At 53.4% G+C, this 20,643-nt stretch overlaps 8 protein-coding genes across 8 annotated transcripts; 4 read left to right on the plus strand and 4 right to left on the minus strand.

Annotated features, from left to right (window-relative positions):
* Nucleotides 1–1,593: 1,593 nt before the first annotated feature.
* On the minus strand, nt 1,594–2,476 carry PV08_06323 (uncharacterized protein; the record flags this gene model as incomplete). Its single annotated transcript, XM_016380661.1, has 3 exons — nt 1,594–1,922; nt 1,982–2,288; nt 2,351–2,476. The coding sequence occupies 3 exons, from the start codon at nt 2,474–2,476 to the stop codon at nt 1,594–1,596; spliced, it is 762 nt and encodes a 253-aa protein (XP_016236488.1).
* Nucleotides 2,477–4,088: 1,612 nt separating this feature from the next.
* On the plus strand, nt 4,089–5,792 carry PV08_06324 (uncharacterized protein; the record flags this gene model as incomplete). The annotated part of the gene is made up of 1 exon (XM_016380662.1): nt 4,089–5,792. The coding sequence occupies one exon, from the start codon at nt 4,089–4,091 to the stop codon at nt 5,790–5,792; it is 1,704 nt and encodes a 567-aa protein (XP_016236489.1).
* Nucleotides 5,793–7,239: 1,447 nt separating this feature from the next.
* On the plus strand, nt 7,240–8,899 carry PV08_06325 (uncharacterized protein; the record flags this gene model as incomplete). The annotated part of the gene is made up of 2 exons (XM_016380663.1): nt 7,240–8,302; nt 8,376–8,899. The coding sequence occupies 2 exons, from the start codon at nt 7,240–7,242 to the stop codon at nt 8,897–8,899; spliced, it is 1,587 nt and encodes a 528-aa protein (XP_016236490.1).
* Nucleotides 8,900–9,090: 191 nt separating this feature from the next.
* Nucleotides 9,091–11,043, minus strand: PV08_06326 (uncharacterized protein; the record flags this gene model as incomplete). Its single annotated transcript, XM_016380664.1, has 1 exon — nt 9,091–11,043. The coding sequence occupies one exon, from the start codon at nt 11,041–11,043 to the stop codon at nt 9,091–9,093; it is 1,953 nt and encodes a 650-aa protein (XP_016236491.1).
* Nucleotides 11,044–12,032: 989 nt separating this feature from the next.
* Nucleotides 12,033–14,081, minus strand: PV08_06327 (uncharacterized protein; the record flags this gene model as incomplete). The annotated part of the gene is made up of 5 exons (XM_016380665.1): nt 12,033–12,457; nt 12,537–13,246; nt 13,306–13,345; nt 13,397–13,630; nt 13,694–14,081. 5 exons carry the CDS (start codon nt 14,079–14,081, stop codon nt 12,033–12,035), a joined length of 1,797 nt encoding a protein of 598 aa, XP_016236492.1.
* A 461-nt stretch (nt 14,082–14,542) lies between these two features.
* PV08_06328 (uncharacterized protein) lies at nt 14,543–16,214 on the plus strand (the record flags this gene model as incomplete). The annotated part of the gene is made up of 2 exons (XM_016380666.1): nt 14,543–15,554; nt 15,604–16,214. 2 exons carry the CDS (start codon nt 14,543–14,545, stop codon nt 16,212–16,214), a joined length of 1,623 nt encoding a protein of 540 aa, XP_016236493.1.
* A 255-nt stretch (nt 16,215–16,469) lies between these two features.
* PV08_06329 (uncharacterized protein) lies at nt 16,470–18,701 on the plus strand (the record flags this gene model as incomplete). Its single annotated transcript, XM_016380667.1, has 3 exons — nt 16,470–16,606; nt 16,719–17,386; nt 17,449–18,701. 3 exons carry the CDS (start codon nt 16,470–16,472, stop codon nt 18,699–18,701), a joined length of 2,058 nt encoding a protein of 685 aa, XP_016236494.1.
* A 158-nt stretch (nt 18,702–18,859) lies between these two features.
* On the minus strand, nt 18,860–20,303 carry PV08_06330 (uncharacterized protein; the record flags this gene model as incomplete). Its single annotated transcript, XM_016380668.1, has 2 exons — nt 18,860–19,719; nt 19,814–20,303. The coding sequence occupies 2 exons, from the start codon at nt 20,301–20,303 to the stop codon at nt 18,860–18,862; spliced, it is 1,350 nt and encodes a 449-aa protein (XP_016236495.1).
* Nucleotides 20,304–20,643: the final 340 nt, after the last annotated feature.

Genomic DNA, 20,643 nt, shown 5'->3' on the forward strand with positions numbered 1-20,643 from the left:
CCGCCCGACCCGGATCCCAGGCAACGCCGCCTTCTCGCCAATTCCCATCATTTTCCATGGTTGCTCCGTGTGGTGACTCCGTCCTGCGCCCGGACTCTGGCCCCTGTGCCAATCGAACTCTCCCCCTCAGACTTTGCCGCCGATCATTTTCCTCGAGGGCCATGTACTCGTTCCGAAAATGTTCTGGAAGAGCCTAGGGATCCAGAAGAGGAGGAGAATCTTATGGTCCCATCGCGCAGTTGTTCCCTTCTTCCAGGCTCTTCTGCCAACTTGACCGTGGTTGACAAGGAACCTATTTCTGTCACAGTCATCCCCGTTTTGTACCGGCCAATGTCAGGGCTGAGTCCCCCGAACCCCGGTCAGTTTTCTACTGTACCACTCGAGATGCGGGATCGGCGGCATGGCTTCTGCAGCTACGTCGAAGGCCTAGGAGTACGAGTACCACGTCAGATCTGCATCGACAGGCATCGCCTCGACGCAAGAAAGGGGGAAGTGTTGTTTGTCATCCGCTACCACGCACTTCGCCCCCTTGATTCTGACTGGCATCTGGCGTTTTACTCTGTTGTTTGTTGCAGACCTGAGCCTAATGCTCATGCCGGAAGATATTCGTGCGCATTGAAATTGTGATTCTCTTACGGGGGTCACTCCGATTGTTCAGTGCTAGGTGTTCACTTAGGTAGTTTCTCGCAACGATCCAACTGTCTCTAAAAGAATGTGCACATACAGGGGCAGGCATCTTCGTCGCCTGGGCAGCACCTTGGAGGGGACGAAGAAAAATCCGCCAAAGTCGCCACTATCGATAAGTGCCGGCGATAAGCGCAGATAAGACTTTGGTGGAAGACGTACGGTATAGACATCAATTAAACAAGTGCCCGTAGCATCTTCGGGGGTACTATACCAGGCTACGGGTACGAGGTACTACTCCCTACCTAGTGGATGAGATAAGAGTCCTCGTACTCTTACTGTCCGTGCGTTGTTGGCGAACCCCAGCGGCAAGATCGATATGGTGGGCTTATGACTGGCTGCGCTGCCTTTTTTCCGCCGACAAATCCCAGAACCACCACCGACTTCGTTCCCTTCTCTCCCCGATGCCTCGTATTGCACCCTTCGACCTGGAGGCGGCTCTTCTCCGGTCAAAAGCTTCTCGCTCAACATGACGACAACGGCGTTAACGTGTCGAGCGACGCTGGATCGAATGAATCTGGCAGAAGGCTTATGACCAGTCGTAACAATCGAACGAAACATCGATAATTATAAGAGATGCTGGCCTGCGCCACACCATGTCTCTACCCCATGTACGCGGCTCTCGCCTGGACAGGTATGCGTTTGACCCACCTGAAACCGCTGTGAGAAGATCCCTGCGGGCACAAAACAATGTGGCAACGTCTCTTACACGATGCAAGGCGTGGTTTTGTACTCGTAGCTTCGTAGTCATCGCAGCCTATGTGAAAAGCGAAAATAGCTAAGACATAGAGCCTAAAAGATACACAAAACAAAACAAACGTCATACAGCTTCATCAAGGTCGTCCATCGTCGAGCGCAAGATTCCAACCACAACGTCTCGAACGCCGCGTTCGAGCCAGTCCACTACCTTCAACGGCGGTGGTGTCTTCTGCGTCTGCTGTCATCGCTGTCATAGTCACTGCTACTCTCGCTTCTGCTCCTTCTGCTGACTGATCTTCTTCTGGGAACGCTGCGACTGTGACTGCGACTACGACTGCGACTGCGGCCGAGGCTACGGCTCCTGCTGCGACGTCCTTCGTCGTAGTCGCGATAACCGCCGCCTTGACTCGCGCGCCGTTCTCGCTTCCTTTCTTTGCTGTCCTCGTGTTTCTTCTCCAGCTTGTGTCCGGCATAGGCACCCGCAAGAGCCGCCCCGACCGTCACCAGGGGATTTTTGTGTCCGATTTCGTGCCCGGCCCCTGTGGTTTATGTCAGCGTCGAGAGCTCCAAGCCGTAGCTGGAAGACATCGTTACTCACATCCGCCAATCGCCCCGCCGGCAATTGTGGCGCCGAGTTCCTTTGCTCCATCATGATGTCCATGTTTCTCGGTTCTTCGACCGGATCTTCGCGAACTTCGAGAGCTGGGACGGTCGTCATAGTCGGATGGAGGGCCGTGATAGGAGGCTTCTGTGCCGCGATATTGGCTCGCGGCATATGGTCCTGAGTTTCGGCGTTGGCGCCCATGCTCGAACTCAGACCCGGCGTACTGCCCTACTTGCATGGCGGATGAGCGCGGGGAGTAGTTGTACTGGTCCTCGCGCGCGGGTTGGTAGCCGTACGAACCCTACCGTGGCGGTTAGTGTCGAAGACTCAGATGATCACAATCGATGCGCGTCGCGCGAATACCTGCGGTCCCGACGAAGCGTAGCCTTGGTTGCCTTCGTAACGATCTTGCCTGGGCGGCGGCGGATAGGTGTTCTGGCCACTGCCCGGCGGGGGTGGATAGCCTCCCGGGTTGTAGTAGTCTGCCATGTCCAAGTTTTTGCGGATGAGAGGGGTTCGAATACGATGAAGGCGATCACGGCACAATGAAAAGAGAAACGAGGGAACCAAGGCAGCCGGGTGCGCATCCCGTCTTCCCTTTTGACTGGTTTTCATCATGTGTTCAACACCTCGTCAGGCTTAGTCATATCGCGCAACGCGGGGCGGTGCGAACAAGTTTCGGGCAGCAGCGGGAAGACTAACACCAGGCTATGACTTCATTGCTCAAGCCACCATACAGACCCCTGGTCCTCCTGATAATCTTGTGAAGAAGTACCTGGTAGCTCGGAGACGAAGACGGTGGTTTGGAGCGGCCGGGGAGAGAGAGAAAGAGGCGACAAAAGCTCCATTACCCGCGGATCAAATTCCTGGGATTGAGATTCCGACTGTGGTCTCCCTGGCTGGTCAATATCGCTGCGCTTTTGGATCAGCGATCGAAACATCCCTTGTGATACCCCTAAGAGACTTCTCAAGGCAATATCGCTTCACGGAGAGATGAAAAGAAAAGGGATCGTAAGACATCCCCTTGGCTGGTTATTCTGATATCAACGAAGCCTCACCTAGCAGCGTCGAAAGTGGTTGCCATCACAGGACGAGTATTCGCTGTAGAGAGAAAAAAATCTAGTTCTTATCCAAATAGTACGCGGCGCAAGAGAAAATACGACACAGGAAAAAATGGGTCAACGGATCCGAAATCCATGAGACAACAACAAGCCTCGACGAGGGTAAAGGCAGTTTAAGAGTCCAATCAGCAACAGCACCGTCCTTTCGGTCTTTGGGCCGCCAGGTTGGGCCTTTTTTACGAATGCCCAGGCAAAAGAGGTTACTGTAAACACTCAATTCTGCTGTAATGCTTGAATGAATGCGGCCCGCGCACCGATAAATGAAGTTCTGCTGGAATCGCCGACAAATCTCCAGGTCACGTGGCAAGTCGCTAGCGTCGCGACTCTTGGCCACTCTTGGCAGGCTTCGGCATTCTCTCGGTGGGTTCATTTGAGCGCTTAGATCTCACGTTTTCCCTCCCACGACATACCAAGTTTCCCTTCGCATCTCAACAACGGCCGTCCAGACTGTGACCGGAAACATATCCGGCACCTCGCAGCCTCCACTCCGCTATTTCTGTCGCTGTCTCTTGCTGCCGAATTGCCTTGGGCGATTTATGCTTAAATCTAATCAGCCGTGTCATTGGCTGGTCTGCCTCCGTCAAGACTTGTGGCTTGAGCTCCCGTTAAGGGCTCGCCATTATCTCGCTCCTTCATCCCTCGACAAATATATCGCTCAATGGGGACTATCATCCTTTCTGATTTGGACTGACATGCATGTGCGGTGTTCCTCCAATGGGGCGCTCTTATCCAGGGGCTGTTTGCGCCAAAGGTGGGTGGTCTTCTTCGTATCAGGTGTCCGCGAGAAGTCCGACATCATTTTTACATCATGGTATAAAGGGGAGCGTACCTCCGCTGTTGGGTATTGCCCTCAGCATACGTGTTTGACAATATACAGTTTCACTCCCTGGAACACAGGCAGTACGCCAATATTTTGCTTTGGCTCATCTCAGATATCGACGCCCTTGATTCCATTCCTAGACTGGTAAAGTCTATTCACCATGGCGAATCCCACGTCCGAAGCTTCGGACGACACACTGAGCCATGAAGCCGCTCAACATGCGTTGCATAAGCAAGATACACACCTCAGTCGAATGTCAACACGGCGCACCCTCGAACGCTATGAAACGCGACCTACACAGGACGCCGCCGAGGTCCTCGACCTGCCCTATGACATCCTTTCCGACGAGGCCAACATGGCCGAATATACGGAGGAAACAGCCGAGGGTATCATACCAAAGCGAACCATCTCTCGTGTAACTGGCCGCGAGGAGGAGCACGAACTAGTAACCTTCACAATCAACGACCCTCAAAATCCCAAGAACTGGTCGAAGCCGTACAAATGGTGGTGTACCATGGTGGTCGCCTTTACTTGTTTCGTTGTGGCGTTCAACAGTGCTGTCATCACTGCTGACCTGGAAGGCGTCATGAAAACATTCAACGTTTCCCAGGAAGTAGCCCTCCTTACTATCACCATGTTTGTCATCGGTTTCGGCGTTGGTCCCCTCGTATTCGCGCCGGCGAGCGAGCTTTTCGGCAGAAAACCAGTATACATCATCACCATCGGTGTGGCTGTCATCTTCGAGATTCCCTGTGCGGTAGCCCAAAATATCGGCACACTGTTGGTTTGTCGACTTATCGACGGTATCGCTTTCTCCGCGCCCATGACCCTCGTCGGTGGCACCCTCGCAGATCTCTGGCGCAATGAAGAAAGAGGCGTTCCCATGGCGGTCTTCAGCGCCGCTCCCTTTATCGGTCCCGCGATCGGTCCCCTTGCTGGTGGCTTCCTTGGTGATGCCGCTGGTTGGAGATGGCTATACTGGATTCAGCTTATCCTTGCTGGCGTTTCTTGGGGTCTCCTCACCCTCACCATCCCCGAAACTTATGCTCCAGCCATATTGACGAAGCGCGCTAAGAAGTTGCGTAAAGAGACTGGAGACGCCAGGTACGTCACAGAGCAGGAAATTGACAAGCGACCTTTCAGCGAACAAGTATGGATCTTTCTCATCCGGCCTCTTCAACTCTTGTTCCTCGAACCTATCGTGTTCCTGATCAGTCTCTACATGTCAGTCCTGTACGGCCTATTGTACATGTTCTTCGTCGCCTATCCCATCGTCTACGTCGAAGGCAAAGGTTGGACCGAGGGAAGTACAGGGCTGATGTTCATTCCCCTGGCCCTGGGTGTGATCTGTTCCGCAGCCTGCGCCCCGTTCGTCAACAAACACTATCTCAGCATCTGTGCTCGTTACCCAGATGGTAAGCCACCTGCAGAGGCACGATTAATTCCCATGATGTTCAGCTGCTGGTTCATCCCCATTGGACTGTTCATCTTCGCGTGGACCTCGTATCCTGATCTCAGCTACTGGGGACCCATGATGGGCGGCTTCCCCGTGGGTTTTGGTTTCATCTTCCTCTACAACAGCGCCAACAACTACCTCGTTGACACATACCAGCACCAAGCTGCCAGCGCGTTGGCTGCAAAGACTTGTATTCGAAGTTTCTGGGGCGCCGGCGTCGTTCTGTTTACCGAGCAGATGTACCACACTCTCAACGACAGATGGGCGAGTACCTTGTTGGCATTCATCGCTCTGGCTTGTTGTTTGATTCCATACATCTTCTATTTCAAGGGCGCGAGTATCAGAAAGCACTCGAAATTTGCTTTTGCCGATGACGACGAGAGTGTCAATTCTAATGAGAAGGCGTGATTTGACTGTACCATTACGAGGCGCACAGGAGCAGTTGTTTTTATTGTTACATGGTATTGGCGGTGAGCATAATCGGGGAAAGAGTTGAAATTGACGCGGCATGCCTGCCAGACGCTATTAGGTGTCTGAAGAAGGCGCCGACAGGAACAATTATAGGCGGTGCTTTCACCACATTGTGAGTGAAAAAAAAGTCCTTGAGGAAGAGGGAGGTTTCGACGAAGATCCCCCCAAGAATGGTGCGAGCGCCGTATCAAGTTAGCTAGCTATCAATATATTATCAATACTGCTGCGATACCTGCACCTACCATTGCGAAGTAATTAAAGGGCAACTTTGAGTTGTGTAAAAAAAGTCCCGGTCCTGGGTCTCAGTAAGTTCAGTACGTAGCCTCGCTTCATGGTGCAGAGACTGTTCACTTAGACTCGTGCGTAGCCTTGAAATCAGACAGTCCGGACTCCCTATTACCCGGTAGCAAATAGGATAAATTGCTGGGCCAAACACCCTCAGGGTAACTATAAATTCAGCCGAGGGATTGAGGAATGCGCAAAGGCAGACATAGTATTAAAGAACCCCAGGCTCCCACTCAGGTTTTGTCTTCTCAGCTTCCCCTTGCGTGAAGTTGAGTAACCCACAAGTCAAATGAAATGTCGGACCTGGCCATTGGATTTCTTCGTGTACGGAAAAGAACGCAAGCAAGCTTACGATCTCCTGTGCTCTGGATCACGCTATCACCAAGACACCAATACCAATCAATGTTCGCAGCTTCGGCAGCATGAACAATCCCCACTACCCATGAGTCTGGCTCTCACTCCCTTCCAGAGACTGAAAGTCCCGAGGATCTGTGACGAGATGGTCGTCTGGAGTTTCGTTCAGATTGCCTGGCTTCTAACAGCACCACTGCGGCTGTTTTTGCACAGGTGGCACCTCAATATGGATCCTTCAGCACACTTCTAGTGGCCAAGCCAAAAGGCGGGTCACAGACCTTCTGGCGTACCGCTCGCTCATGAAAATCTCGAAAGGGACAACACCACAGTAAGCAAGCCGCACCCTCACATGTGCGAGCGTGGAACAATGCGTCAGCGGCGACAGGTCCGGTGATCCGGCCAAAGCTTATCAAGGGATACAGCCTTCCCTGGGCTCCATACGGTGGGTGCGATATTTCTTTGCCAGTATCCATTAATTCCGCACAGATAGGAGTGCCCGCCATATCCAGTATCATGCCATGAGGCCGATTCAACAGCACAAGGGCGTATGCTGTGACTGGGAACCCACCCAGGATGGGTCTATCAACACTGTTGACCGCCGAAATTTGCACCGAGCAAGTGCTTTGTCATGCCTCGCTGCGAGATCCGGACCATAGAGTGTCTGGTTCTCCCAGCTCTCTTGACTTCCTCGTACAGCTGAGCCTGCTCCCGCTCCCATTTTCTTTGAAATCTCCAGATTGAAACCATGTCTCTTCCCGCACAGTATATCGAATTATGCTCGAGGCCGAAGGCCAAGGTTGCCGGAGGCCGGTTCGTGATCCAGCGTGACAACATCGACGAAGATAGCGATGTCTCCAGCAGCGACACAATACAGCTGGACGCAGACTTTCCGCTCACCAACACCGAAGTTACGCGGACATCCCACGGGAAAGAGGTGGTTCTCCTGTCGTTTGTCCCCGGAGATCCGGAGAACCCCTTCAACTGGAGCATACATCGGCGGCGCTTCATCTCAGCTCTCCTCTGTCTGATGACATTGTTCATAGGACTGGCGACCACGGCGTACAGCTCAGGAATCGGTCGAATGTGCAGGGACCTGGGTGCGTCACAAGAACTCGGACAACTGGGACTGTTCACCTTCAACATCACCTGCGCCATCGCCCCCCTGTTTCTGGCTCCCTTCTGCGAGCTTGCGGGTCGGAGAGCCGTTTACGTTGGCGCCTACCTCTGCTTCTCCATCATGTTTGTCGGCCTCGCTCTGGGCAAGAACATCGCCACCATATTAGTATGTCGAGCTCTCCTCGGCCTGTTCGGAAGTGTCGGCACGATTCTCGTCGGTGGCACGTTTTCAGACATGTATCTTGCGGAAGAAAGGGCACATGCCATGGCCTTCTTTTCGTATGTGGCTATTTTAGGAACCGTCGCGGCGCCGATCTACGCCGGCTTCATCGACGAAACCATCGGCTGGAGGTGGCTCGAGGCCATACAGGGCCTCTCAAACATACCACTCCTGATTCTTGTCGCGTTCGGCCTTCCAGAGACGCGAGGCGGCCTGGTGTTGCGCAAGCGTGCAGCCACCCTGGCCACTGCGGCCGGAGCCGACAATTTTGTCACCCACATGGATTTGGAAGCAAGGAGTGTGAAGGCGCTGTTGCACGAGTCCACGGTGAAGGCTATCCGCATGTTGCTGACAGAGCCCGTTGTGTTTTTCTTCGGCCTTTGGATCGCCTTTGCCTGGTTTATCACGTTCCTCTTTCTTTCGGTCATCCCCATCACTTTCCAGGAGAAACGAGGCTGGAGCGAAGGAATAGGTGAGTCTCTACTCTCGGTGCTGACGTCTGCCACTGCCGCGTTCCCTTAAGTTGATTGTTTTTGTCCTTGCAGGTGGTCTCCCTTACATATCTCTGGCCATCGGAGCCACCATCGGTTATATCGCCAATGTCTTCCTGCAGATGCGGAAATGGTCTCGGATACGATCTGCCGCGGACCGAGAGATCGTCCCCGAGGATCGTTTGTACGGAGCCATGTCTGGCGCGTGGCTGCTCCCGGTGGGGCTCTTCATCTACACTTTCACTCAGTATGAGCATTTGTCCTGGGTGGGACCCGCCGTCGCTTTGGCTCCGATCGCTGTGGGCATCTTCTTCATCTTCGAGTCCTGCTACAGCTATACGACGGATTGCTATGGGGAGGACAGTGCCGGCTCCGCGCTTGCTGCCCAATCATTTCTCCGAAATGTGATGGGCGCCGTGGCGCCCCTTTTCGCATCGCAGTTCTTCCACAATGTGGGCAGTCAGTACGCTGGTCTGATATTGTCGCTCATCGCGACACTTATGGCGCCGATACCGTTTGTCATGTTCAAGTATGGACATGTCCTTCGTCAGAGATCGGCTTTGGCAGAGACCCACTGAATCTTGATATCAAGATTATAAGTTATCTGTCAGGCCCAAGTCTTAAGGCGATTACCGTAGACGTCTATCCTTGAAGTCTACCTCAGACCCGGGGTTTCAAATGGACAAATGCTTGCTGCCAGCCCTCTTGATACGCCTTCCTCCTTTCAGGCTAACGTTCTGCTCCATACCATGATCGTAGCCCTTTATATCTACAACTTTGGCTTGCTCGTACCTTTCAACCGGGACAAGGTTATCTCGTCCCAATCTGGCGGAGCTCTTCTGTCTTTGTTTTGGAACACTTTCAATCCGATACCAGCTTCTCCATCCGGGCGCATCATCCTGTCAAACAGCTGCTTGATTCCTTTCTCCTGTTCCTCGCCGCCAGGATCTGTCCATCCCAGCCTGACGAGCTCTTTGCACATACTCGAAGCCTCTGGACCCGCTACCCTCAATCGAGTCAGGTAGCGGTCTACTTCCTGCGAGAGCTGTGAAACATCAGCCACGACCTTGGTCACGCAGCCCAGCGACTGCAACTGGGTCACGGTCACGGGCCGCGTAGAGAGCATGGCCTCCCGCGCAAAAGAAAATCCCCATTCTCGAACGACATATTTGGATATCGTCGCGGGACACAGGCCCAGCTTGGCTTCGCTCAGCGTCATGGTCGCCGCGCTGCACGCGATCCTGATGTCGCAGGCAAACGCCAGTCCAACCCCACCGCCAAACGCCGGTCCGTTGATGGCGGCGATCGTCACCTGAGGCGCGGTATCGACTGCGCGAAAGAGCGTCGCCAACCTCTCGTATTGTGCGTCGCTGACCTCCTGGCTCTGCGCAACGGGAGATGACCCCTTGCCCAGATCCATCCCTGCGCAAAAGCACTTGCCATGCCCTGTGATCACTATCCGCGACACTGAGCGGTCCTCGCGCACTCTGTGGAAGAGCTGTGTGAGCTCGTAGATCATGGGGACCGTCAGAGCGTTGCCTTTCTTGGGATTGTTGAGCACCGCTTTGAGATTCACACCGGACCGATACACCACCAGACTGTCACTCTCGGTTCCTTGGTCCAGCGTCCACACGAGTCCTCCAGGCCGCGTAGTATTGCTGTCACCCCTTGCACCAGCCTGACCGCTTTGGTCGTTTGCGGTTTTCGACTTGAAGAGCAGGGCCTTTTTGGCGGCCGCCGCCGTCAGAGCAACACCGGCGCGACTCTCGTTTGGCTTTTTCAGCTGAGCTGAGATCCAGTTTCCCACATGAGTCAGTTTCTCCAGGTCGACGCCCGTGTCGCACCCGGCTCGCTCGAACATGTACACCAAGTCCTCCGTGGCCGCGTTGCCCTTTGCTCCGGGTGCGAACGGGCATCCCCCGAGGCCACTGACGCTGCTGTCAAACACCCGGAGACCACACTGGTACGCCTGCCATACGTTTCCGACCGCTTGGCCGTATGTGTCGTGGAAGTGGCCGGCGAGCTGTGCGGCGGGGACGCCGTTGCGAAAAAGATAGGCGAGCAAGCTCTTGACGTCGGCCGCGGTACCGACACCCAACGTGTCGCCGAGACTCACTTCGTAGCATCCCATGTCAAGCAACCTGGTCGTGGCTTTCAGCACGGCTGAATGTGGCGTAGGACCGTCGAACGGGTCTGCGAAGATGCACGAGACGTAGCCTCGTACCGCCAGTCCGGCCGAGATCGCTTTCTCTGCCACCTGCTGCGCCCTTGCCAGTCCTTGGTCGACCGTCGCGTTAATGTTGGCCCGGCTGAATCCCTCTGTCGCACTGACGAACACGGCTACTTCCCTCACACCGTGGTTCAGCGCAATCTCGAGCCCTTTCAAGTTTGGCACTAGCACCGCTAGACGAAGTTGTTGTGTCGGTGGCTGTGACTGTGACTGGGATCCACTGGCTCGTATCAGCTTCTGAATGCCCGTGTCGGCGAGGACAGCCCGGCAGTCCGCCAGCTGAGGGATGGCACGCGGGCTGACGACGCTCGTGACTTCGATGGTCGTGAGTCCTGTTTGTCGCAGTCGAGATATGAGCTCGAGCTTCGTGGCCATTGGGATGGTTGTCTTGATGTTTTGAAGGCCGTCTCGAGGGCCGACTTCCACGATTCGAACGGTATTGAGAGGAAGAGGTGGCGGCGGAGAAGGTGGTGATATTCGACTCGCTCCCATCGTAGTAATGCCGAAGGCGCGATGGCCGTCAGGTTGAGGTTGACAATGACTGTGTATGTGTGACTGTATGTGTACTTGTGTGTGTGTGTGTGTGTATATGTGCACTTGTATGTTTCCTTCTACCGAAGTCTTTCCCGACGAGATCTGATACTTGCACAACACTCCGAAGTAATGGAAGGAGAGCTAATAGCCACACAAAGTTGTGCGTGTGCTTTTAGGCGTGGTTATTGCTTTCGTGACCCTTGCGCCCCATACACACCATATGGGTTCTTTTCACCAGAACCGCAAACAAGAATCGAAACAAGAGTCAGAACAAGAACAAGAACTAGAACCACCTCCTTCGCTTTCAATCGTCGACGGAGCAGAGCAAAGTCGGCGCCCAAAAACGGCCGGCCATCCGAGGATACTCGTACGCACAGCACAGACAGCAAGCACTTTCGTGTTCGGTGCGTTCGGGACTCCTCGGTAGTCGACCGAATTGTGCCTCACCCTTTTTTTGCCTTGGTTACTCGGACTGTAGTTATGGCCCTCGACCGTCGACGGTGGATCCACCCGATCAGTCAGTCCGTCAAATTCCCGCACCCCGGGCCAGATCGTTGGTTTTGTGTGGGTTTTGTGGGCACGGCAGCGGGCCGGCCTCTCCCCACCCCCGTCCCTCCCCTGACTGTCATTGCCTCCTCATAGTTTCTACGTCAAGCGGACTGACAAGGAGGTCTCGTAGTACAACAGTACTACAGTACTACTACTGCCGAAGACCTAGGTTTGCGATCACATCGGAACGGAAAGTCAGAGGGTTGACTTTTAGATCTACAAGGATTGTAATGGCACTGAGACGTTCAGATCTCCATGGTTGTAATGCACTCGAGATGTTCAAATCTCCAGGATTGTACTGCATCTGAAACGTCCTTGACTACCTGGGAAACACTCTAGTTGCCTCCGTGACCTGTTAATAACGGCCTTGACGCGTTGAGATCTTGAAGTCTTTGCATCTATAGTTTTGCCCTCAACTCTGCTCCTCCCTCTCCTTTACCTTCTTTGACAAGCCTCTTCGCCACATCCTTGAGAACATGCTTCATCATCTTCCCACTGCCTGTCTTTGGAAACTCGTTACCCACGCCCTCGTCGCCGATCCAGAACACGTATCTGGGAGCTTTGTGACTACCCAGATGGTTCCGCACGAAATTATTGACCTCACGCCAACTAGGTCGTGAGCTTTTACGACTTCTGGGATCTTGCGGCAGTGCCGTATCCGGCAGGGAGCCACTGGAGGCGGCCTGAGGTGGATTCTCGCGAAGAAACGCGCCGACTACTTCCCCGTACCTGGCGTCAGGGACAGCGACGACAGAGGCTTCGGCAATAGATGGATGAGTGGCCAGCAGAGACTCGATTTCGTGAGGGAACATATTTTCTCCGCCTACATTTGAGAAAACTCATCAGCCATCTGCACGCAGAATAAAGCAGAGAACGATGTAATATGTATATACTGTACGCACCTCGAATGATTATGTCCTTGATCCGCCCAGTTACGGAGCAGTAGCCGTCTTTGTCGATGATGCATTCGTCGCCAGTGTGCATCCACAGCACGCCGTGCTCGTCTCGTTTCATGACCTCGTTCGTTTTGCTCGGGTTGTTCAGGTACCCTTTCTGCAGCGCATAGCCGCTAGTGCACAGCTCGCCCCTGACGCCGCGAGGGACAATGGCGCCCTCACGGTCGATGATCTTGGCTGCAGTGTGAGGTAGTACTCTGCCCACGGTTGTCGTTCGCTTTTCCTCGTTGTCGTCCAAGGAGGTGATGAACGTAACGGGGCTGGTTTCAGTCATTCCGTAGGCTATCAACATGCCTCGAACACCAAACTCACGCTCCAGTCGCTCCATCAAGATGGGGCTTATAGATGACCCTGCGGCTAGACCTGTCCGGACAGTGGTGATGTCCAGCTTCTTTGTCTTGTTGGCTTCGATCTCGGCGATGAACATGGTCGGAACGCCAAGCAGAGCAGTACACTTGTGAGAGTAGAGCGCCTGGAGGACTTCATCTGCATCGAACTGGTCGCAGGGAAACACGATGGTGCTGCCACGGATAAACGAGGCGAGGAAGCCCATGACGAGGCCAAAACAGTGGAAGAGGGGTGGCGGGCAGCATACGACATCATAAGAACTCAGGTTCATAGCTTCGCCTACGAAGCGGCCATTGTTGATGAGGTTCCTGAGATTCGGGTGTTAGACTATAATTAAACTGGACAAGCTGACACCTGTATTACTCACCGGTGCGTTAGCATGGCTGCTTTGGGCATACCCGTTGTCCCTGTGGCTGTCAGCGGTTGCGATTCTCACAAAAAGATATACATCGACGCACCGGAAGTGAACTGTAGATTCATTATGTCACTGTTTCTAACGAGGCTCTCTGCTTGCTTCAAGGATGTCGTCGTGACTGTGCGGCCCTCCTTTGCGAACGACGAGTAGTCATGCTTTCCCGATCTGTTCCCTATCACTACCAAGGGTAGCGAGGGTAGCTCTTTTTGCACTTCATCGATGTGAGTTGACAGATTCTTTAACTTGATAGTTGACGCAATAAGGAAAAGTCTGCATGCTGTTCATTGGCGTCAGAACTTTCGGTCCCTGCCTGTTTAAATTCACCCAATGCACAACTCACAGGTCACTCGTAATGCTGAGACCAGCTCTTTGGGCGTATATGTGTTGTTGATGACCACAAATGGACAACCTATTCGCGCTGTAGCAAGCAAGGTTTCAATGTATTGGTAGCAGTTCCCTGCCATAATGGCCACGTAGTCCCCATGCTTGAGTCCTCTGGCGAGCATCGCCTTGGCAATAGTTTCGCTGCGCGAGGCCAGATCATTGTAGGAAAGTCTGTGGTTTTGCTGCCATGGGAAGAGTGCCGCTGTTTGTGCGCCGTACTTGGTGGCATGTCGGTCGACCAGTTCGCCTAGCGTTTCCTCCCACAAGGGATGTGTTCTAGAACCTGACACGATAGACATAGGCGTCTCCGGCACTCCCTGAGACGGCGGTCTGGCGCTTGCCATATTGTTGACCATAGCATCTGTGTATCGTGAAAGCGCGTGGCTAATAGGCCGTTGGGGGGAAGGTTGATCAGTCGAGGCACATCTGAACTAGAGGTGGTTTGGGTGAGTGGTTGCAATCGCGAAGACGGGCAATGACCGCCATTGCCAACCGTTCTTTGCTCATTACTGAGTCAACACCGTCTACATATTCAGTCAGTCCAACTCACGGTGTCGTGGGTAGAAGCCGGCCTTGGTGGATGCCGAGCTGCTGCAACGGGCCGTCCTGGGGAGTGGTCGTGTCGCTGCCCGGCTGGGACCCGGGGTGCATCGTGCGGGTAGCCTCGGCACAGGCCTGACTAGACCAGGAGGCGAAGCCACCTTCAGAAGGAGACACAAACGGTGTTCTTGTAGGAATTGCATTCTAGCGACATTGTGTACGACATTTTGCGATTTCTTTGTATCAAGAATTGTGTAAAGTGGAAATGGCCCAGGGTGCTGGATTTGCCGTCGCAGAGTCCTTAGTTGACCTCAACCAAGAGGCCTACAGATCAAATCGAGCCGCGTGGGAGCCGGTACTAAAGGAATTTACCACCAACTTGAAGAAGACGGTATCTGAAGGAACGGCACAATCAACGAGCAGGCATGAATCTCGAGGACAACTCCTCGCGCGGGACAGGATATCGTTGTTGCTGGACGCGGAATCACCGTTTTTAGAACTTGGCTCTTTTGCTGGCTTCGACCTTGAAGAGTCGAGTCCTTGTGCCAGCTTGTTGGCAGGCATAGGAAGCATCAGGGGCCGAATCTGCATGGTCATTGCACACATCGCAACTCAGAAGGGAGGCGCCTGGAACGAGTTGCTTGTAATCAAGCAAAACAGAGTCACGGAAATCGCCAGCGAGAATGACTTGCCTCTTGTCGCCCTCGTTCAATCGGCAGGGGTATTCTTGCCACAGCAGTTTCGGGTCTTCCACAAAGGTGGCCAGATCTTCCGTGACTTGGCTGTGCGGACACAAAATGATCAGGCCTCCTGTGCTGTTGTTTTTGGGTCGTCGACCGCGGGAGGCGCATACCATCCTGGGCTGTCAGACTACACCATCTTTGTCCAAGACCAAGCGCAAGTCTTCTTAGCAGGACCTCCCTTAGTGAAGATGGCAACTGGAGAGATAATCGAAGCCGAAGAGCTGGGGGGTGCACGAATGCATGGAACCATAACTGGACTGGCAGATCAAATTGCGGTGGACGAGTTTGATGCCATCCTCAAAGCACGCGACTGGGTCAGCACTCTAAAGATTCCTGACCGCCCGACCCGGCATCTGAGGCAAATAATGGCCCCGAGATATCCCATCGAGGACATATTCTCGATAGTCAACCCTGACATCCGGAAGCCTTTCGACATGAAAGAGGTGGTCCTTCGACTTGTTGACGACTCGAGAATGGCAACATTCAAGCCAGCATATGGCCCCAACTTATTGACCTGCTGGGCTCAAGTTATGGGTGAGGCTGCAAAGCATAATACGATGGTAGCATGAGCTGACGAAAGCAGGGATACCAGTTGCAATCATTGCGAATCAGACCCCTATTATCAACCCGGACGAGGCTTCAAAAGGGGCTCAGTTCGTGCGCATGTGTAACCAACAAAACACCCCAATCGTCTTCTTGCACAACGTGACCGGATTCATGGTTGGTTCGAAATCAGAGCATGCGGCTGTCATCAAGAAAGGTGCTCAATTCGTATCGGCTGTCAGTTGTTCCAAAGTCCCACATATTTCCATCATCATGGGCGCCTCTTACGGGGCGGGTAACTATGCCATGTGTGGGAGATCATATCGACCGCGATTTCTGTTCACATGGCCAACAGGTCGGTGCAGCGTGATGGGCCCTGAACAGCTATCAGGAGTCATGGCACAAGTTGAAGCCAACAGCGCCAAAAACAAAGGAATCGTATTGAAGGCTGAAGACGTCGAGGCCAGAGTGCAACGTCTGCGGGCCCAGGTCGATCGAGACAGTAGTTGCTATCGAACCTCGGGTGTGGTGCTCGACGATGGAGTTATCGATCCCCGCGATACACGCGACGTGCTAGGAATGTGCTTGGAGGTTGTACAGTCACCGAAGATACAAGGCAGTTCTGGCCATCGCGGCCTCGCGAGGATGTAAACTACGACAGACGGATAGTAGAGTATAGGCTTTTCACAAGAAGTATGAGATGGAACGGAGCATCATTGGTATCTAGGTCTCTTTATTAGCAGCCATTCTCGCGTAAGCTCATCCACTTTGCACTCCAGGTGGGTTAGTGGCCTGTAACCCGGCGGGGCCCCACTTACCACCACCATTGACGCCAAGAAATGCCTCCCAGCTGTCGCTCAAGTTGTGCATTACTTCACAAAGTGAATCGATCAAGTTATCCACTCCATGCGAAGATTCGTCATTTTCCCCGATAACATCTCTGCACTGACTGTTCTGGCTCAACCTGCTCTTGATCTTCACATACTGATGGAGGACCGGCGCGAAGCGAAGAGAGCACGACAAGCATGTTTGAATTGTAGGAGGTGAGAGCCCCCCCCGGCAAGAAGCTCTTATCAGGCGGGGTTATTGCTTGGGAATTCAACTCTTGAGGTTTTGCAAACACAGACACCAAGCTGACGGCGATTTGTTATCTAGAAAGAAGTCCAGGTGCTCAGGCGAGAAGCCTGTATGTGCCTTCTGCGCACGTCTAGGTCAACGCTGTACCTGGGATGGCCACGAAGACCGATCGCCCGAGTCATTCACCGAATCTCGTGGGACGTCTGCTACGGCAGCTGTGCACCACGACTCCGACCTTGCTGCGAGAATCGCCCTCCTTGAGTCGCGCCTGAACTTTCTTGACGCAGAAAATGCTTTCAGATTGTTCTCATCATTGCCAGGCCCGGGCAACCCAGCGGAACAAGAGGTTGCTCAGCAATCTTACGATCAGCAAAATGTCCTTACCGATCAGGTAGAGGACCTCCGTATTGATTTCTTGTCTCTGCCATATCCGGAATTGCTCCGGTCTCTGGTAGATGTCTATTTCGAACGGTGTCATAACCAGCCCTACGCCTATTTCCACCAAGAGTCATTCCGGTATGATTATGACTCCGGAGTCCTGCCTGATTATCTCCTATATGCGCTCGCAGCTACGGCATGCCGATTTTCTGATCACGACTTCTATCGCAACAAATGGTCGGACGCAATCGACAGCTATGCACAAGCGTCATTCACTCAAATATTAGAGCGTTATTTCTCTGACGCGGATTCGCTTCAAGTGGACATGATAGTAGCCTTATCGATGCTGGCCACTGTGGAATTTGCGGGTGAGATTTGGGAACGGCCCCGACGAAAGATACATTGAAGAAGCTAACTCTGTGCTCCCTAGCCGGACGTCCCAAGCTTGGTTGGATCAAGCTTGCTTTGTCCACTCGCTTTGCTCAGTCCTTGCGGCTCAACGAGGAGCCTGACCCTCAACTTCCGCTTCTCGAACAAGAAGAACGCCGCAGAGTGTTTTGGTCTGTCTATCTGCTCGACGTGCTCATGTCGGTAGGGCCGAACCGGCCTCCAAGCCTTCTAGACGAAGACTGTACTGTCCGCCTGCCATGCGATGAAAACTTCTTCAACGAAGGAACTGCATTCAACAAGAGAATTCCAGTCAACTCGATGCCAACTTTGACGGAAGTCCAGGAGGATGCGTCTATTGACCTACCACCACTCAACTCGTTTGCACTGACAATCCTGATGGCGTCGGCCCTGGGTCGATTCCTGCGTTTCAGCCTAAAGCGCACATTGAATAAGGCACGAGTCCTTTGGGATCCAAGGTCGAAATACTACGAGGTACACAGTATCCTGTTGCGGTACGAGAGTCAATCGCCGTGCGCTTTCACCCCAGTTATTGAGGTGATTCACAAACTACCTACACTCGGACCACAACCGCCATCGAAAGTCAGCCATACCGTGTTTGCTCATGTCCTTTATCATCTGAATCAATCTCTCTTGAATCATCCATTTATCCTGTACCGGTTTTTCCACAACTATGCAGCACCCATACCCTTGAGTTTTGTGCAGGAAGCTCTCCAACGTTGTCACCAGCATGCAACAAGCCTTATCGAGCTTCTCACTAACCTGGAAACCCACTGTCCGCTCAGTCATGCCAGCTTTTACGGCTACTGTGTGATGGCAGAAGGACTCATTCTACGCATGTATGAGAGAAATAACGACAAGAACATAGCAGACGCGGCTAGCAGACGTGTTCGCGAGGCCCTTAACTTCTTGCAGCGCAAGCCGATCCGATGGAGTCACGTTGGACACATGGGCACCCTGCTTTCCTCCTTCGAACTAGATGCCAGTATCGCAAGAGTCCTTACCGATCCAGCCAGCCTTGCGCGCAAAGTTGATGTACCGCACGGGACAATGTTATGGCAGCTGCTTGACTATGCGTGGGCTCCTCAAAACAAACCTCCCTCGGCGATCCGAAGTTCGCTGGCAATCGCAGATTTGCTGTCTGAGACGGCACCTGAAGAGGCGAACAACCCTACCGGATCCTCATGTGACAGCGCCTACACCCCGATTGTGTTGTTTGACAGCAGGGATTCATTGCCTTCATCTTATGCTAGAATGTTGGGAGAAGACATGTAAGTATTATGATCAAGGATATACTGAACGAACCTTCCAGTAGTGACAGTGTTCCACGTATTCCCTACATACTAATTATCTATAGGGGCGATATTCTGTCTGAAGCCATGGGAGACCGTCGATTCTAGACTTTCATCCGCCGAGGATCTGAGGATTGAGCGTTATAGCTTGCTCGACAGCTGGGACAGTTTCTTCAGCTCCTTGGTCTCCAACTTGACAGCCAAATCGCTCAAAATCTCATCGCTTCCACCTCCCACCACCATAACTCGCACGTCCCTGCTAATCTGTTCGATTCTTGCACCCTTTCCACTCCTGGAATACCCGGCGCCACCCATGATTTGTTGCGCATCCCGGTTGACTCGCTCCAAAACTCGCCCGGCACTTGTCTTCAGCGTTGCAATCATAGCGCCGACATCCAGGGCTGCTGGAGCGAGCTTCTGAGATTGTCCACTATGACCACGATCGTGCGGTCTCCTCTGGCGCTTGCGGTTGTGCTCATTCAGAAACACTATTGACTCCATGTATGCGTGTGCGGGTTCGATGTCGCGAGCAAAGTCGGCAAATTTGGCTGATATGACTTGATTTGCGATCAACGGTTTGCCGAACGTTTCTCTCCGAAGCGCGTGTGCATATGCATCCTCGACGCACACTCGTGCCATCCGGAGGGAAGTGCATCCCAGCCACAGGCGCTCGTGGTTGAAATTCGACATGATGATCTCGAAACCATGGTTCTCTTGACCTAGCAGATTGGAAACTGGAACCTGGACATCGTCGAACTCGATGTACGTCGATCCACTCGCATTTACACCGGAATTCTCAATCTTGGTACAAGTCACACCCGGGGCCTTCAGCGAGATGATCAAAGCCGAGACTCCTTGTCTGCCTGGACCTCCAGTGCGGACGGCGGCCGTTACGTAGTCCGCGAATATGGCATTGGTGATCCACTTCTTTGCGCCATTGACTATATATACGTCTCCCCGTCGTTCGGCCGTCGTTGTAATTCCCGCCACGTCAGATCCAGCTGGGTAAGGGTGGAAGTCAGCACGGCGTGCGCAACACCGGGGGGCTTCTTGGGAAAGTGCACAAGAGAAGAGCATAAAGAGGACTTGACATACCGTCAGGCTCAGTGACGCCCAGACAGAAACGTGACTTTCCAGATAAGACGTCGGGCAAGAACCGGGCCTTCTGCTCCTTGGTTCCAAAGTTGATCAAAGGCGGAGCACCAATAGAATTTCCACAGCTCAGCGCCCAGATGACTCCCAAGTACCCGCATCTCGCAATCTCGTCGATGATGATCAAATCGTGGAACCCGTCCCAGTCCTCCGGCCTGATGTCTCCCGGAAGTCGTTGGTTCGCTGCTCTGATCTGCTCGACGGCAAGCGGATAGATCGATACGGCCATGTACCCGAGCCGGGCGTGATTGAGGATCACATCGCGAGGGACCGCTCCTTGCCGTTCCCAATCTTCGCAGAACGGCGTGATGCACGTCGCGACGTACTCGCGCGCTTCGCGCTGTAGGCGTCGGTGGCTGTCGGTGTAATATGGGCTTACAACGCGAGAGAGCCATGCAGGGTCTGCGTATGGCGCTGTTGAAAAGGCGGCCATTGGCGTTATGTTACGAAGTTTATAGGATGTATGTGCTTGTTAAAGGGAGATGGGGGCAGAGAGTATAATCGGTCTCAAAGATTGACGTAAGGTTTGAGTCTTTGATCAACTCCGGACCCCATATTTGGAAAGGTCGTGGTTGCTGGACTAATATTATTTCCACCTGCGATAAATGCCATCCTCTTAGTGGCATCTCCGCTGATTACCTAGAGGAAACAAAAAGCAGCCGAGGCGTGGAGCGCGGTTGACAACGGTAAGCTGAACAAGTCTGAGTAGTTGGTCAGTTCTTGCACATGGAGGTAACTGCACGGAGTGAGTGACACGCCTCATTCCCCGTGGG

The sequence above is a fragment of the Exophiala spinifera genome (genome assembly GCF_000836115.1).
Source record: "Exophiala spinifera strain CBS 89968 unplaced genomic scaffold supercont1.4, whole genome shotgun sequence".
Classification (NCBI taxonomy): Eukaryota; Fungi; Ascomycota; class Eurotiomycetes; order Chaetothyriales; family Herpotrichiellaceae; genus Exophiala; species Exophiala spinifera.